This window comes from Eulemur rufifrons, chromosome 9, assembly GCF_041146395.1.
Source record: "Eulemur rufifrons isolate Redbay chromosome 9, OSU_ERuf_1, whole genome shotgun sequence".
Lineage (NCBI taxonomy): Eukaryota > Metazoa > Chordata > Mammalia > Primates > Lemuridae > Eulemur > Eulemur rufifrons.
Genome location: NC_090991.1, coordinates 32,006,784 through 32,026,373, shown reverse-complemented (window position 1 = coordinate 32,026,373; position 19,590 = coordinate 32,006,784). Strand labels below are relative to the sequence as shown.

Genomic DNA, 19,590 nt, shown 5'->3' with positions numbered 1-19,590 from the left:
GAGACATTAAGTGAAAATAGCTACTTGGCTAAAAAGGGAAAGAAGAGTGGCTTTTTCTCAAAAAAAAATTTTTTCAGAACATTTCAGAGGGAAATGCAAATGAAGACAAATCTCTGCTCCTTAGAAGGGGAGACTGTTTTTGATAGAAAGGTGGCAGAAAACATTTTTAAGGCAAGGAAGATGATGCTGGTTTGACAGATTTCCATTCGATATGACACAGAAAACTGAGCGGGTGTGTATATTTTCACCTGTTGGTGAAAATGAGATCATGATTCATCGTATGGTATCATATGTAAACGTCTTGTGTAAGGGTGAGAGCATGTGAGTTTCAGGGGTAAGGGCCAGAGCGGACTAACATCATGTTAAATGTCTCTAACAAAGATCTAAGTAAAAACAGGAAAAGAATCCGTTTAGAATATTAGGTGGGCAAGGATAACATTAACAAAGTAACCTTTACCTTACCAAATAGACACTGGGTTTACTGTACAAGAGAAACAGACATTAGGTTGAAGAGCTAATCTTAACATTATTTGAAGTTTGTATCTTGGCTCTAGCATATTACAGAGCAAGGGATTAGAACTATATTTTAAGATGTTAAAAATATGAGATACTAGAAAGGGATGGATTATTTTAGTTATCCATCTTTCATGCAGCATTAATAAAGTTGTATTTATATGACATTAAATTTTCATAGGAAAAATTAAGTCTGATAGATGCTCAGATTTTCAATTGTTTATGCTGTATATATTCCCCAAAATGTATTTTTTTATTCTGGTTTTTCAGATTTCTTTTTCTTTCCCCCCCCCCCCCCAGAAAGAGAGCTTAGAAGAAAATGAGCATTTTCTTAATTCTTTCAAACAGAATCTACTTCATTTTTTTTTCTGAGGTGGTGGGAAAAATATTATTTATTTTTATTTTAATTTTCAGACCAAAGATACCTGGTTTCCAGGGAATAATAATAATATCATTAATATCTCTTTAAGGATTCAAAGTCTCTAAAGTTCACGTAGGGCAGCTTGGCTGGTTTATTCAGCCAAATGATCAGGCTTACAAGGATTAGACTGCCAATTTCAGAACCTTCTTGGAGAGAACACACAACTAATACCAGCTTTTTAATATAGCAATCAAAAACTTCTCTTGGGTATGTGCCTGTGTGTGTTTCCCAGGTGCTCCACCAATCTTATCTGCCTGACTGTGATGGAACCACTTGGCCTAGACTGCTTGAGAAGTGAAACTTGTTGGAAAGAAGTTCGTAAAAATTAGGTCATGGTTTTCCTTTTCTCCTTCTCCTCTTCTCCATCATGTTCAGATGGACAGTACGGGAACTGAGCTGCAAGCAGTCTGTGAGAATAACCCATTTTGTTGTCCATTTTGAAGACAAATAGTTAATTTGTAGAGTGCCTGTTAGTTTTATCTGTGGGATCGGGTAGCCAGAAGACTAAAGTGGTATGATGTGATGGATATGTAACTCAGCAAATTCCTGGAGGACATTCTTCCTTTTAGGAGCTCATCTTCCTGTAGAGTTATTAAGCATCTCGAGTTAATCCTTCCATATTTTCTTATATAAATTATGCTCCATTCTGGGATAACTTGAATTTTCTCTCATTTAAGTATTATCACTAAATGCATACAACTGTCAATCTTTCTGTCTTTAGTTACAATGTTCTACTCTGATACAGAGTTCCTTGGTCCCACATAGACAGCACTGGGAGAAAGGAGAGAGGGAGGGAAAGAGGATGAAAGAGGTGTAGGGAAAAGATGAAAGAGGGAGGAGATTGCAGAGGAAGATTGAGGAGGGGACAAAAGGCTAAAAGAGTAGGTAAGAGAGATGGAGAAATGGAGGAAAAAATGAGAAGGATAGGGAAATAAAGGGACAAGAAGCAGGATAGCAAAGTCTTTTCTAATACACCACAGGAGTGCAGAATGAGAATGAATTAGATACATTCATGAAATATTAATACTATAGCCAACAACCAGGTGTTTCCTTAGGAGACTTGCCTAATGACTCTACATTGATCTTCTGGATGATGTCAAGAAGAAAACATTACAAGGAACTGCCAAGTCAGTGGGCGGCAATCCTCAGCCCAGAGCTGAGCTGGGCAAGGGTGCATGAGAGCCTGATACCCACAATGGAATGGCTTGCACTGAATCTATTAATATTGCCTGACTTAGAATTCAGCATCTTAGTCTTTCACATTTTATTTTTTCATCACTTTTCACTGCTATGCACTGAAACCTTCCACTCTCTGTAAAAAGATCAGCTCTGAGCACAGATACAATCATCATGGCCTCATTTCTTTATCTTTCATCAAAATCCTTTCTTATAACATTCATTTTCACCTGAATCCTCCCTGAATCTAGCTACTCAGAGCAAAATATAATATCCTCAAGGAGAAAGAGTGCTGGATCCAAAACTTTAAGGACTATTTTGATAGAGGTTGAGGAGGAGAGGACAATGCAAGTTTCTTCCAAGCCAATGCTGGTGCTTTCAAGGGTGTTTTCCTTCAGAAGGGTTTAAATCCTCATCCTGGAGTCAGCCTCAAGCAAGTATATTCCACATGTCCTCTCTGACCACCGCTCGTGCAGAATCAAAGGATTTCCAGGTTGGAAGGGAGTTCACAGGTTCAGGCAAAGCTCTCTTCTGATAACTGAGTGTGCTCTAAAATCACCGTAGCCCTCAGTGCTCATCAGAGCTCTTTTTGTGCCAGGGGTCTCAATGGAACAGAAGGTGGTCATTCAGTTTCCACATAGTTCAAATTCCTATTCTGAACTGAAGTCTGGTCTAAGCCACTTCCAAACACCAGGGCCAGTTCTCTGTGTCTAAGCCTGCACAGGAAAGGTCCAGTGAGAAGGCAGCTGTAAGGACTCCTTAAAATATTCTCCTTTCATATAGACAGATGATATTGAATACAGGACGTTTATATTCTTCTTGTCATTACTTTGTTCTTCTTCTTCTGTACTGGATTTTGTTAATGTCTTTTCCATTAGTTAATCTTACAGTCAGTCCTAGGGGAACTGACCGCAATATCCCAGATACAGTCTTCTTAGTGAAGGATATTCCATGCCAATGATCTCACTTATCGTGGATGTAGTACCTTACGTACTATGTAATTAGGCTGAATTCATCTCTCAGCATCCGCCCTGTGCTGTTTACTCATACTGAGCACATTATCCTCTACTTTCCGACATGTAGTGTTCTTACAGTGTATCTTGCCCAACCTGAATGTGTGAAATTTTGTATACATACATGTTTGAGAGGACAGCTTCACCTTCGTGTGTACTGAGTTTCAACCTCTTGGGTTGGGGGGTACTGCAGGGTGGCTCTGAATTCTTATTCTGTCATCCAAAGAACTGAAATAACTTCACCTCTAGGCACGCATGGTATGAATTCTAATGTGAACGTTAGTTTCTTTGACAGAGAAATTCAAGTGGGAGTTAAGCTGTGTTTTCTCGCCAACAGCAAAAACAACACCTGTGATGGTAGCTAACGATTATTGAACGTGTTCTTCTCTGCCAGTCACGGGCCTGATAACTTGTATTATAACCTCCCCAGTAAGTGCATTTTCTCACATAATTCCTTCCACCACAACCATGCAAGGTAAGGTAGTATGATGTCGTCCCTTTTACAAATGAGGAAACTGAAGCCGAAAGAGGTTAAGCCTCTCGTAAATGGCTGGCAGGTGGCAAATCTAAAGTTCAAAGTCAGTTCTTATCAGGTCATTTGGGGACATCTATCCTCCTTAAGTAGAGGTCTACATTGTCTTACTCATCTTACTCCCTGTAACCATAACTTTTAAAAGCCCTTCTCATTTTCTGGAAGTCTCAACTTGTTCCGAACCTTATTCTCTCTGAAACCATTTACAACTCGTTTCTCCTTTTGTCCTCCTTGGCTACAAGCCCTTTCTCTCACATCTCCTACCTGGCATTTAACAACATTATTCTTCGCAAAACTCCCAGCGCGGCCACATCCGTATCTTTAACTCCTACCAGTTCCTTTTTGGTCTCATCATTTCTAATTGTATTACCATAATCTCATTTTTAAGAGCTTTCCAATCCACTGGAGTCATCTTCCATGAGGCAATGAGATCATATCTATTTTAACTAGGGTGTTTTAAAGAGCTGCTTTTGCAATGTTCATATCCACGCCTGACAATGCCTAGTATTTTATTTTTTTTTTAACTTGACTACCATAATTTTTAAGATAACACATCCACTTTTTCCCAGAGTTACTGTCCGTTCCACATCACTAAGCTGTTCCTTGTTGGTTAGAATTAGAGCCAAATAAACAGACCCCTTATTGCTTTGTTTTGAGAAATGATATTATCAATATGGCACATCAACACATTTACCAAACTACAAAATACAGATGAGTAAGAACTGCGACTATTTCTTAAGCACCTCTTAAAGATCTACTCTATCCCACAAATATACATAATCTTATACATACCATTTCCATATAGGAGTTTCAGTGTCAGAAGACCCATGGTGCTTAAAACAGCTGATGAGTTTTAAATGGGTGAGAATACTTATCTATGAAAATTTAACATCGGTTATCCAATAAAAATCAGCACCATGGTAACATATTTAGATGACAGAATGGATCTATCTTTACCTTTTATTTCAACCTTCCACACATAGAGCCAGTCATCTGACACTTGAAGACTCTGCAAACTATGTTTCATTCTACCTCCCTTTTCATGGTAGTTCATATTCTAGCACCTCCATAAAGTCTGGTTTGACCAACCCACCTCCTTACGCATAAACAATTAATGCCAAAATGATCGATGTGCTAATTCATCATTTCACTGCTATTCCACTATTATCTCAAATTATTATTTAAATCAGTTACTGCCATTTAACTTCTGTGTATCTATATTTTCTCCCCAAATATATCATAAATTTTTTTTGAAGGAACATAAATGCCTCCAACATAAAACCTTTACAGAACACAGCAATGTAGACATGCTGTGAATGGCAATGATTAATTATGGTCAACTGGATTTCGCAATTAGGTTTATGGGAAAACCTAAAAATAGAGACATGATAAGATTTTAAATGCCAAACTAATTCATATTCCTTATTTTTTAAACTTATTTTAATATCTCACAAAAATACAATACCAGAAGATTAGTTTTTGTGACAAATTCTATTGATGGCAAAGTTATTTTTCACCACAGGGCTTCTCACATTTTTCCCACCTTGAGTCATTGCAGCTTCTGATGAATTCCTCATAAACCCTTTGCTTGGTAATCAAAGATAATCTTGGTTCAATTCAAATCAACCAGCAGTATCAGAGATAACTCCAGTGATATAAAATGAGAATATGAAAGCGTATTCAGCGTAAGGAGCTCTTAATCTAAGGGCTAATACCTGTGGCATATTAGTCTTACTCCTCCTTACAAAGAAAGTTACACTATAGACCCACCTTCAGGTCCTAAAAGAAATATAAGTAAGGTACTTAAGAAGCCAAATAAAGAGGGATTTCGCAGTCAGCTAAAGAGATCCCTCGGAGTTTCATGGAAGAGATAGCACTGGCATCACAGGGGCTGAATGATAAAAAGGCAAGGATTGGGAGTCCCGAGGCATATGGGGTAAAGGGTATATTATGGCCCAAGCACAGATCACAGGGGCACGTCATTTACATTCAGTTAAAAAAAAAAAAAAGTTTTCTAGTCTCACTGGGAGCAAAAGGTGTACACAAAGTATAAGAGGAACAAGTCCCTGGCAAGGAGATTTGGGGCTGTATTGGACGGGCTGTGAATGTCAGGCTGAAGTCTTTGTGCCTGATTTTGTGGGTCATGATGAGTTTTATTACCTCGTATTTATTTCATGGGGAATGTGGTAATGGTCATGGAGACACACCTATAGCTTTGTGTTGGATGTCTTCTGTTTGTCCCTTCAGGTCCATCTTCACCTTGCTCGGTGGCTTGGAGGCTGGCCTATGGAGACTGAATCAACGGGCTCCCTTGGTATCTGACTTCTCCCCAAAGGGAGCCTGGCAGAAGAGGGGAGGGGAGGGAGCACTGCTGGGGTTTTGTCCCCTAGCTCCATCCCCGTGGGGTGCACTGAGCGGGCTGCTTCCCTCCCTGAAGGTCAGGTGTTCCTCTGCACAGCTCTCTTTCTCCAGGCTCTGGCAGCCACCCCATCTCCCCACCCCTTCAGGACCGGGGTGGTTACAAAATTATCTATTAAATTCCTGACAGCTCACAAGTGTTCCAGGTCTCCTGCCAAGACTCCCTGATATAAGCTCCAGGTATTTAGAAGTCAAAAGGAAACTGATGACCACAGTAGGTAGAGACACCAGAGCCTTTCCCCGAGAACCTGTATTCTTGCCCTCTACTGAGCAAAATTTCAAGAAAGAAATCTGAAGAGACAGGGAAAGGCTGCTTCTTTACAATAATTGAGATGAATTCACGGACTGCTGAAGGTCAGTCTCATTTTTACTTCTTCTATCCCTGACTGTGTCACTAGCCTGAGGTCAATTATTTCTACCACCTTCCCCCTCCTGGAAGGTTTCAGATCCTTGAGCTTCCATCCTCTCTCTACCAGGGACTGGCTATATCCCAAAAACTTGCATTGGAAGTCCTTAAAAGTTTGTCATTAGAGACATGCAAATCAAAACCACAATGCGATACCACTTCACAAACATTAGGATGGCTGTTACAAAAAAATAAAAATAAACACACACACAAAAAATAAGTGCTGGTGAAGATGTGGAGAAATTAGAATCTTTGTGTGTTGCTGGTGGGAATGCAAAATGGTGCAGCCACTGTGGAAAAACTGTATGGCAGTTCTTCAAAAAGTTAAACAGAATTCCCACAGGACCCAGCAATTCCACTCCTATATACTCAGAAGAATTGAAAGCAGGGACTCAAAACAGACAATTGTACACCAATGTTCATAGCAGCATTATACACAATAGCCAAAAGGTAGAAACAACCCAGAATGTGGTATATACATTCCACCTTCAAAGGAATGAAATTCTAACACATGCTACACTATGAATGGACCTTGAAAACATCATGCTAAGTGAAATAAGGCAGATACAAAAAGGAAAAATATTATATGATTCCATTTCTGTGAGTACTGGAGCTACCAAATTCATAGATACAGAATGCAGGACAGAGGTTACAGGGGCTGGGAGAAGAGGAAATGGGGAGTTAGTGTTTAATGGATACAGAGTTTCTATTTGGGATGATGAAAAAGTTACAAAAATGGACAGTAGTGACTGTTGTGCAACATTGTAAATGTCCTTAATGTCACTGAACCCTATACTTTAAAATGGTAAAAGAAAGTTAAATATTATGCAGCAGAGATCAAACACAGGACCCATCTAAAGAACTATCAATAGTTTAGAATTTCTAGAAATAATGAGCTAACACCAAGGGGGTGGGAGAGGAACTTAGACTCAAGCACAGGATAGGAAGTGGTTGGAGCTGACTTCTGAGGGTGCCGTCACAAATAGAAGCTGCTATGAATCTGTGATTAGATTCATGTTGATTTTTTTTCCCCTCATTGTACAAGAAAAAGGATATTTCAGGCTCTAATTTTATGAAAACACCAGAAAATTTTAACCATAATTTGTTGATTGGGGGTGGTTAGTAAGCCACTTAACATATTTAAGTTCACATCTATTCTATTAGTTTCCTTTTGCTACTGCAACAAATGACCACGAACTTAGTAGCTTAAGTCAATTCAAATTTATCATCTTATATTTGAGAAGTCAGAAATCCTGAATCAGTTTTGCTGGGCTAAAGTCAAGACTTCAGCAGGGCTGCATTCCTTCTGGAGGCTGTAGGGGAGAATGCGTTTCTTTGCCTTGTGGGCGTGTGGCCTGGCATGTCCCTGAACTTGTTTCCATCCTCATGCCTCCTTTCTCTGACTCTCACTCTCTGGCTTCTGTCTTCGCCCTTTGACAACCTTGCGATTACAGTGGACCTAGCTGAATAATCCAGGGTAACCTTCCCATTTTAAGATCCTATATTTATTCACATCTTTAGGTTACTTTTTGACATATTAGAGAATATATCTGCAGGTTCTGGGGATTCAGGTGTGAACATCTTTGCAAAGGGGTGTTATTTTACCTACCGCGTTTACCAACTCCAAGTATATTTTTGCATGAAATGAAGAGATAGGTTAAAAAATAATAGGTATTTTTCAAATTATTAAGTTAACGCAAGCCTATTGTAGCAAATCTAGAAACTGTAGAAAAGCAAAAAATCAAACAGTATTACCCTTAATCCTAGTCTCTTTTCTATGTATATCATAGATACTTTTTAAACAAAATTAGCAACATTAAAGTGGATCATTTTAGATCTTATGTTTTATTAATATACTTTACATATCACGAACAACTGCCATGCTATCAACTACTGAGATATTTTATTGAAAGAGTTAAAAGATGAGGAAGGATGCCCTAACTGATTTTTGATGGTAGAATCATTAAGTTGGTTTCAGACTCAGCTTTAATGTATCTTTTCTCCTCTTAGATAGTTTAGATCAGCAGAGAGCTGCATTTCCTCTGTGAAAGCTAAACTCATTCTTAACTCAATCTTCTAGGACCTACCTGTATCAAATACTCCAGGCAAATATCTATACCCCAGAATGATCAAGTGAGGTTATCTGTATTTTATTCTAGGGTAACCTTCTCACTCTGTATTTTCACTTCCAAATTACCAGAAGCTCACTTACATAAACAGCATGTTAAAATTAAGACACAAACACGTTGCATACACTCACTGTGGTCTCAGTAAAAACACAAGGAAGGTCAAAATGTTTGTCAATTGGTACAAGTTCAATGACTAACAAGATTCTCAATCTTAAAAACAGTGAGACTTAACTCAGTATAAAACTCCATTTATATCATAATCCAACTTCCCATATAGAGAGAGACTTTAAATAATCTGAAACTATGAAGAAAGAATTACCTCCTTACTCCCTTTTTATTCTTGAGTTGATTTAGTAGCTTTATCTAGAATGGATTAATTAGCTCCAAACTACTTAGCAATTAGAAGTTAAGTTTAATGGGGTCAAGGGTGGAAGATTGGTTCCAAGTTAGTATTCTTATATCTACATGCAACCCAAACTTAAAGGAGTGTAATTTGTAAGAATACAATTATGGGTTGAGTATCACAGGTTGAGTATCCCTTATTCAAAATGCTTGAGACCAGAAGTGTTTCAGATTTGGGATTTTATCAAATGTTTGATATTTGCATATATATATATATATATATGTGTGTATATATATATATATATATAATGAAATATATTATGGATGGGACCCAAGTTTAAACACAAAATTCATTTGTTTCTTATATAACTTATACACATAGTCTGAGGGTAATTTTATACCATATTTTTAATACTTTTGTGCATGAAACAAAGTTTTGACTGCGTTTTAGCTTTGACATGTCCCTTGAGATGTGAAATTTTCCAGTTGTGGCATCATACCAGTACTCAAAGTTTTGGATTTTGGAGCATTTTGGATTTCAGATTTTTGGATTAGGGGCAATCAACATGTATTTTGGATTTTGTCCTTAGGAGTCCTATATTGTCACAAATGATACTTGTTTTTCTAGCCAAGAAAACAAATAACAAATGTTACTTAAAAAAAAAAAAATACCAAACCAACTACCATTGAAAATAAGCAATTTAGAAGGTAAAAGAAATGTCATTTTTAAATATTCTCTGTTATATCCAAGACACAATGCATTTGATTCTCATCTAGCTATTAGTATTCCTCATTATTCTTGTGTTGAGGTTGAATTTTAGCCCTAGTCTATGCTAAGGCAAGTCCTTGTTCCATCATCTGAGCACAATGTCAGATCGAGTATGTTAAAACAAAAGCAGTAACACAAGTCAGGAGCTGCAGCAGTGTCATCGTTTTGTGTATAAGATACATTTAAATGCCAGAAGGAATAATGCTCATGGATAAAAATGTGACACAAAACATACAGTTACTGGGTGCATTTAACCTACTAACATTCAGCTGATCTCAGACTTCAAAATGTGGCAGCTTTATATTCTATAAAACCTCCTAGTCTTACAGGGTAGTTTTTAAACCTTTTGAGTAGGGTATTTCTATAAGGTAGAACTAAATCCAGAGTAGTGATTTCAATCTTCAATTCTAAAACAAGTCTCCAACTCATTGAACATCACCTTCAAAAAGTTTGCCAACATGATTTAGCTACTGCCTGTCAAGTGCAGGCATTTCATCACAGGTTAGTTTATCCTACTACCATCCATATCTTATTTTCCATTTTTCACAAACACAAAGAGAGAACCATCAGACAGTTTTCAGCTCTTCAAACTGCTGACAGCACAAATCATGCCAGATATAAATATTTACATCATCAAAGGTAAATGTTTCCAAAATTCAAAACTCCAGTGCATTTGAAAATTGATTTGGATCAGGTATACTTTACTGAATTGGAAAGATAAAATATCACTGGTCCAAAGGAAAAAAAAAAATAAAACAAAAACAGCCCAAACAAACAAAAAACCCAAATTTATAACAAGTGAGTGACTTTTAACACCAAGCTATCTCCTAGTCTCTTCTTTTTCAATGACTTTTAGGAAGAAGCTGTTTGGACTTTTTTTTTTCTTTTCGCATCAACATTTTCCTTTAAGAGGTTAAAGAATGGAAAGTGAAATGTATATATCCATTGTTTGTGTTTACAGTTTGCCACCTTTTCCACCCCACCTTCCAAGACCCTTCAATTGCTTGCCATAATTCTTAGGAAAAAGATCCAGTTCCTTAACACGGCCCTCAGGATCTGTCCCCTCTGCTGTCCTTGCCACCCTCCTGCCCTTATCACCCCCCTTCTTCAGTGTCGGCGCTTTAGCCCTGCTGGCCACCTTTCAGGTGATTTCTGGAACTCAGGTATCAAACCTCACTATCTTGGGCTTTCAGGGTTTTTTGGTCCCCCCCCCCCAGTGCTTTTTCCTTTGCCTAGAATGCAATCATCCCCTCCAGTACCCTCTCCGAGAAAGAAAGGATGATGGAATATTAGGTCAAAACTGCAAGTTTCCTTCTTAAATACTGACCAGTGAACTCACACATGTTCATGCTTTTAAATACATGATTTACACCTTTTTAGAGAGAGGCGCATATGGAAGCCATGACAAGTTCTTCTTAGGGTTTATAAAAGTAAAACTGCAAATGGTAATTAGGGCAGCTTAGTTTCCTATACAATCAGAGCAATGAAACAAATGACCTACGTAGAACCTTTCCCCAATAATAATGCTTCTTAAGTCATATTGAAAATGGCACACAAATACTATAGAATGAAATGACCTCAATCACATGCAATGCTTCTTAAAACCTACCTTGGGATACCGAGTCAAAGTCACTAACAATTTTTTGTTGATCATTAGTTTTTTTTTTTTAATTTGTGATAGTTACATGGTTGAAGAAAATATATTCCAATATATCAGAAGGGGAAAAATTAACTTATAAACTTTGTGCTAAGTATGGTGAAAAGACTCTATAAGAGGAAGAGAGAGCAGAGCCCAGTGAGCCCAACCCTGGAGAATCAGCTGCCAGCGGTAACAAAAGTTGCCTATAGTTTTAACCCCAATTTTTTGCACACAAATGATTTTCCATTCCTCTTGAGTTCACAACAGCTAAATCACCTTCAAACACAATTTTCTGCATGTGCATTTTTTTTCTACCTTTGACAACCTACTCAACAGTAAAATGTAGCCAAATAGACATGAATTAGCAAAAGAAATTGCTAGATTTCAGCAATGAGGAGATCCTATGGGCATTATGCCCTTCCACAAATTAAGGAGGAGCTCATCCTGGGGGCCGGACAGGGAAGAAGGGATTGAGGGGGCAATCCCAAAGCACAGCTCAGCATTTCTGGGCAGCAGCTAGGATTCTTAGCCAGCAAGACACCCCTAGGAAGATTAATTACCGATTTTCTTATAAATCATGTAACGTGATTTTTGTTTATGTTTCCTCCTAGGATAAAGGACTGATGTTACTTTTGTTAATTATTTCCCCCCCACTTTGTTGAGGTTAAAAGGCAGCCTAGTAAAGCCCTGTCTGAGGGAAGGATTTTCCCAGCACGATATGCAGGGGTGGCAACTATGTTTTCTATCCTTCCTGGGGTACCAAGGGTTAGGACCTCAGGCAACCCCCAGAGGGTGCAGAATAATTAGAAGCATCAGAGTTTGACTAGCCAGGGAGAAAAAGCATAATTTAGACATACATTTGTTGGCAGCAGGTCTGAGGTCTGTGGGATTCCTAGGTGGAAAGACAAACTCATCACAGAGCTTCAGCCTTGAGGCTGAAGATTCAGAAGCAGCACTGCCCGGTCCTCAACTCAGGACAGACGCGATGCAGTGGCTTACCTTCCTTCCCCCGGTGTTGATGCGAAGGGGTGTCAGAAAGGGGTCGAAGATCATGTGGCTGGTCTCTATGTTGACTGGCGACTGCCGTTTCCCCACAGAGCAAAGGTTCCAGGCTGAGTTAACCAATCCCCAGAAAGAAGGAACTAGAAACAAAAAGAAATCATAGAATTAGGCTGGGGAGAAGGTTGGGGAAGCCAAGTAAAAACAGCTATGTACAAAAGTGGTAAAAGCAAAGAGAACCACCACCGTTTCCACCAGTGGAGATCCTTGGGTATTGCTATGGTACCTTCTCGGCCTACGTCTTGGTCAATTTCTCTAAGTCCTGCATTCATGATCATCTATGGTCAGATTTTCAGGACCTGTGGCCTCTTTGCTGAGTGCAGTCAGCATAACTGCTTTAATGCTAACATCATCTTTTAAGCTTCATCATCTTTGCATCTGAGATACACCGCATACTCGTATTTAGTAATTCCTGAGTTGATGCTCTGCTCTCCTATCTGGCAAGAATGATGGGAAAACCAACCTTGTCCTACTTAGGAAGGGATTTGAAGCTATTCAAAGACGGTATCATTCAACATATTTAAGGTGTTTTTCTGTGGGTTGTCAAGACCAAACTGAGGGAATGAATTATTTTTACGACTCCCAATCAGTGCCAGACAGGAGCTTAGCAACTTGACTTTGTCTTTGTTTAGTGCAGCACTGTGTCGTTAACCTGATGTTACCAGCAGCTGAGGAATATGCTTACTTGATAGGCAGAAAAAAATGACATTCAGTGCTGAGTGCAAACATCCAAAAGAAACTGTCTACTCGTTCTCAGTGTCACATTAAAATATCTATTAGAGGAAATTTGTATGGCAATTTCCTGTCCTATTTCCTTCTATTTAAGCAAGTTATCAGGGCAAGTCGGGGAAGAGCCAACCTCCTGATTTTATGTCGGTGAAGATCGGAAACTACACCTTTAGTCTTTTCCTGCCCTTTGCAGTAGTTCCATTGAGGCCCTGAATCCATGTGTCCTCCATATGACCTTGAGACTATATGGCCATTTATTCATTCATCCACCCGCTGTACGTGCAGTAAACTCCCATCTCGTGCCCTTGCCTGGGTTAGGTTGGATCCTGAGGAAAGCAGAAAAGCACAAGAAAACTAACACACCAGGGAGGTGAGGTGAAGTTGAGCATGTTATGAGACTGTATACATGTATGTCATGAGACATGAGGGGCCCCCAAACCTGCTCTGGTGGCCTGCACTAAGGGAGTGATTCCTGGAGAAGATAAGCCTAACAATCAAGTCACAGCTCTCTTACATGTCCTCTCTGGAATTCAAATTTAATTAAACTCAAATTTAATACAACCTTTAATTTATAGCAGCCATCATCCTTGCGCCCATAACATAGATGGAGAAAACTGAGATAAGAGAGGAATTTGGGAGATACTTGTGAAAGATAGGCTGTAAGAGACCCATAATTCAGGAGAAGAATTAGGCTAGATGGTACATCGAGTCCCATCTAAACCCAAAATTCTATGACATTCTTATTTGTCACAGGCAACTGTAACAGAAGTGGGGATGAGAACTAAAAACAAGTGTCTTGAATTCCAAGACAAATACTTCTACATCAAAATAAGATGAGCCTCATTGTATATGACAAATACCTAATCTGGTTTAATCCATGCCAATAAACCTCTGATGGCTCCATTCCCTTTGGTTTAAGAAGTTTAAATTGGCTTTCTAGCCATTAATAATTTTCAAGATGGCACCAATGGCTGGAGTTACAAAGGGAGGAAGATGAGGAGAGGGAGTAGGAAAAAGTATAGAAGCAACAATATTTGCACTTGTGTGTGTGCTTTCTTGACACTCATCTCTTATCCTTGATCAGAATATGTTATCTAAGTTACTTAACATCTTTTAGAAGGTACCTTGTCCTAGCAAAACTGTAATATTTAAGAAAGTTCTTGCATTAAGAATGTACTTCAAAATGTATAAACCTCTGTCTTCTCCAAGTTGCTTTTTTCAAAACCACTGACTTAATACCTGTACTTATTCTTCAATCATTTAAAACTTATTATGAAAATAAAGTCTTCATCAGCACATGCTCCTATCTTTGTCAATGATGCACATAAAAGTGGCAAATGTGAGGATGCCAGGGTTACAGTCATGGCACTGCCACAGGTGAGCCATGTGACCTTAGGTAAGTCATATACCCCTTGGACCTCGGTCGGTCTCTATGGCCCTGTGACAGGCTGAATAATGGCTCCCCTCCAAAGATGTCCACATCCTCATCCTCTGGACCTGTGAATATGCTATTTTACATGGTAAAAGGTGTTCTGTGATTAAGTGAAGGATCTTGAGATGGAGAGATTACCCAGGATTATCTGGGTGGGCCCAATGTAATCATAAGGGTGTTTATAAGAAAAAAGTAGGAGGGTCAGAGATACAGAGAAAAGATGTGAAGCAGAGGTCAGAGAGAGGAGAAAAGAACTTCTAGCTCTGAAGATGGAAGAAGGGACACAAGCCAAGGAATGCCGGTGGCCTTTGCAAGCTAGAAGAGGCATGACAACACGTTCCCCACCTAGAGCCTCCAGAAGAAATACAGGCCTACTGATGCCATGATTTTAACCCCGTGAGAATCATTTTGAACTAATGACCTCCAGAAATGTAAAATAATAAAGTCATGCTATTTTCAACCACTCAGTTGTGATCATTTTTTACAGCAGTAATAGGAAACTAATGACTTTTACCCTTAAAACTCTGTGTGACAATAACCTCTTTGACAATCAAGACATCTATGATGTCTGGCGGGGGGATGCCTTCCCTGGAAGATGGCTGTGTGATAAACATCGTTACAGCTGGTGCACATAGCATTTCATCTACTCCCATGAAAATCATTAACAAAAATAATTCCAAACCTATAAATGGATTGTAAGATTGTTGTTATGTGGCAACGTGGGTGGGCAGCTGCCGCTGTGCCTGCCTAATAAATGTCACACCCAGAAAGTACCCTCCAACAAAAACACAAACAGCAACAACTTTATGCGAACATCTGCCTTTCCTTTTATTGGACATGGAATTCTTTATGACACACAGTTCTGGGGTTTTACAGTCCCACTTCACTATCAAGGCCTATGTCTCTGATTCTAACCACCTGCTCAGCCAATTGAGGAATAACCGAGAAACAGGCTCCCCTGCTCAGCTGTGCCCCTCATTTGCTCCACTCCTAAAGGGGTGTGTAAGTTTATTCTCTGCTGGATTGCTGACTTTAAGTCAGCCATAAACTAATAGCCTTTCAGAAATAGAAACCATCGCAGAGATCACCTGATCTAAACACATACACGAAATTAAGACTACAGAGGCATAGGGTAAAGTTCTCAACCCAAGGCCACATAGCCAGGTAGAGGCAAGGCAGGACAGAGTAAAGACCAGGACCCCAGAGGTCTCGAGGTTTTGGGTGTGACAGAGCCTCCCCACTACTCTAAGCCCCTTCTTCCCCAGCAGGCTCCATGCATGAGCAGATTATCATAGCCAGGAAATTTCAGAATTAATTACTGCCATGACCTTTGCAAGACTTTTCCTACCATTTCTCTTTTGGTAAAATCAAGAGTAACATCAGTGCCTATTTTCCAGTTAAAGTACATTTCAAGTGCAAAGGTTCAAATCAACCTGCTTTGAAAGTCAACTGTCCCAAGTAGAGTTAAGATTTTAAAAGGGGCAATACTTAAAGTGTTGAAGCTAGTCCAGGGACCTCAAGTGCCAAATGGACCAAAAATAGGTCTGCACATGTGGTGTCATCTAGACGCTATGCAAAAGCTTTAGGATAAAGGCTGTGAAAACAGGAGCATATTAAGTGCCCACACTTATCCGGGTATGGGAGTGAGCGGGCTGACTTTCCATGCAGTGCAAGGATGGACATATGAACTGAGGCTTCAAGATTTAGAGTGAGAAACTCTCCCTATGGGTTTGTGCAGAACTCTCAGTTACCCCCAAGGTCCTAGTACTTCACCATCCTCCACGGCGTTATCCATCAGGTTTATAGACGCCCCATGTCACCTCTGGGAACAGAGGCAGGGTTATAAAATGCTGTGGCACTGCTTCTATTTCCACGTTCAGAGAATCATTGTTGAGTTTTTTTTCCCTCTTAGTTTCCATGGCTATCGCAATGAATCAGATTTTTAAGGCTTTAATTTTTTAAAGCATCAGTTATTATGGCTTATCAGCTAATGCTGTTGTCTTTTTCTAGCTTGATCAATACAACTTATTGTTGAAAAAATGTAAATAAAGCAAAATTAAGGGAGAATTACTCTAATTAATGGACAACTGGTCTGAAAATGTTTGAATTTCACCATCCCTGGCATCCTTTTTACACAATCTTCTAATTTACATATAAACTAGTAGGCACAACAGACCTGAATATTTTTGCAAGTTAATTTTCACAGAGCCTAAACCATGGAACTTAACTGCTGCATCACGGCTATGTGTTATCTTGCCAAAATATTTCCTCATAGCAGGGCTGCCATTCTTACCATCAACTACAGATAAATCCCGAACAGTCTCTTGGCTCTAGGTCCTGGGAGTTATGAAAAAAAGATGCTCAGTGACTCTGATTTCAACTGCTTAAATCATGAGCATTGGCAAACCCAAAGCAAAACCTATCAGCTGCTTGTTCCCACCAGTGAAACAAAAAAAAAAAAAAAAAAAAAAAGTTCCAGTTTAGTTTATTCACACACCTTGGCAACTGCCAGACAAAACTGACAAAAGTTGCCACCAAAACAAGCAACAGGTCAGGAGATTCAGGAACCAGAGGAATCAAGTCCAACAGTGAGAGTTAAAATTTGCCTTGATGACGATTTTGTCCTAGAGAACGTGCTCTCCAAAGTCCTATCATGCTTTCAGACATCCTCCTATTCATTTGTCCTGAGCCAGTAGAATTAGCTGTTGGGGGCAGGATGTTAGGAATTAATTTATACACCTTATGTGAATGTTCTAAGTCCTATGGGAACAATATAAATTTAATTCAAAAGCATTTACTGATAGCCTATGACGTGCCAGGCATTAGGCTTGGCACTGAGAATTCATACAGCAAATGTCTGCTGAGGACCCACTACGTGCCAGGCATTGCCCTCAGTCCTGGGTAGTCAGTAATGAATGAAACAGATATGGCTCCTGTTCTCATGAATCTTGCTGTCTAGTGGTAAATATGGGAAATGAAAAGTTTATACGTGCCTATCTATGAAATTAAAACTTTGGGTAAGCATGCTGCAGAGAATTAAGATGGGGAAGCACATAGCATAAAGCACAGATGGAGAGAGAGCCCACGTAGAATGGTCAGGGATGGATGGTCTCCCTGGAAGTAACACCTAGAAAACCTTAGAAGCACTTGCTGGAGCTGCTTCTGAATGGCAGCAGGGGAAAGGTGTCCACAGCAGAGAAGACAACCTTGATGCATTCAAGGAACTGAGGGGAAGCCAGTTGACTTGAGCCTGATGGACCAGATGAGAAAAGTGAGACGAGATGGGCTGGGATGGCCAGGTAGACCAGAAACAGATGATTCAGGGAACTGCAGATCACAAAAAGGAGTTTGTGTTTTACTCCAATGCAATAGAAAGCTGTGGAGAGTTTTGTCTGACTTGTGAATTAAAAGCAAGTATCTGTCTTGGCTGGAAAACAGCCAAGAGTGAGCCTGATTACCCTTGGAGCAGTTTGAATGGGAAAAAGAATTGGTTCCCAAGCAACGGTTGGGGACATGGGTTTTTATGTGAATTTAATCCTATTGCTTCGGGTGTGTTCAAATTTCATCTCAAAAGCAGAACTAATTGAATGTTTTAAAAACTATTTTATTCAACATATGTGCCAACAAAATAGCGTCGTCCTAGGATCCAACTAGTGCTTTACAAGTCATAACGTGAAGCAAGGAATATTCTCGTGAAGAGACTCAGCGAAGGCAATCTTCTCTCGTCTTCAAGCCATAAACTAAGTCCCCAACTTTTCGTTCAAAGGAAAGCAAATGAAAGTTGGGAAAATGAATATTGGCATAAAACATACCTAAAGTGAATTCAATCCTACAAATAAAGCCTTCCACTTCAAAATAGCAATCTCTACTTTGGGGTTATAAAACATATGAATACATTTTAAATAAGAACTCATATCTTTGCCTTGCTCTTTCCCTCACCGATGCTGATTTACTGTCCCTTCCTCTCTTTCTCAACTGTAATAAATCTCCACTTTGAGCTATTATTAATGAGCATGTTTAAAATACCCACTGCTGCAGGCTTTTGGTCCCTTTCTGATTTCACATTTATTTCACAGAGGGAATTGGCCTTGAAACTAACCCCTTCGTTGCTGGATTCTTCCTCAATTTACTGCTGGCAACTCTGATTCACAGTACAGGGAGGGTCTTTAATGACGGCTTCCCATTCTTTCATTTGAGATCTTTAAGGAGTTTTACATATCTTATTTAACACATAATCATGAATGTGTGCATTCATCTAAAAAATTAATGGACTGTCTTTAATGAACCAAGGATAGAAAGATAAATGAAATACCCCACTCTTAAGGACACTCAGTGTGGTAAGATGATGAGTAAGCTAACAAACAGTTATAACAAAACATGATATGCGTTCTAATAAAGGTATGTGTACATTAAAGCTTAAATGCAGAGAAGGAGCAAGCTGACCCAGACCTTTTTCTCAAGTGCTAGCATAAGCCTTGCTGGCAGAAGTGGGCATTGCTGCATAACATAAAAGTCTTATAATTAGTTGAAACACTGAAGCATTTCCTCATACAGAGAGACATGCAGTTCTAACAACGGAGATGAATTATCCCTGGATTTTGAATTACTATCACACAGGGAGCATTTTAAGCCACTACATCTTTTGACTTCTCCAGTTTAGAGAGTATAGGAGGAAGATCATGGGCTACCACATCCTTACCATAGAACCGAGAGCAGGTGGCTACATTTCTATAGCCTTAGTTTTTCCATCTGTAAAATGGGGATGATAGCTACTTCAGAGTCACTGGGAAGATTAAGTGAGAACATACTTATGAAAAATATAGCGTAATATTGGCTCTATAATAGACATTTAATGATGTTGGAGAATAGGTTGAGTGAGGTGACACCGGGGAACAGCATGAGCCACACTGTGGTTCCACCACTGTACTGTCCCCAGGTCAGAGATAAGAGAGGGGGAGGGATCCAGGCAGGAGGGTGAGGAGAGGCAGCTTTCAGATGCCTGCATGACCCAG

At 39.4% G+C, this 19,590-nt stretch overlaps 1 protein-coding gene across 1 annotated transcript in view; it reads right to left on the bottom strand.

The window, feature by feature from the left end:
* CA10 (carbonic anhydrase 10) overlaps nt 1-12,426 on the bottom strand; it is a 281,812-nt gene extending 269,386 nt beyond the window's left edge. The window contains exon 1 of the mRNA XM_069481166.1: nt 12,358-12,426. Coding sequence (XP_069337267.1) covers nt 12,358-12,411 — 54 coding nt within the window. The 5' untranslated portion in view covers nt 12,412-12,426. The remainder of the gene's footprint in view (nt 1-12,357) is intronic.
* Between the last annotated feature and the right edge of the window lie 7,164 nt (nt 12,427-19,590).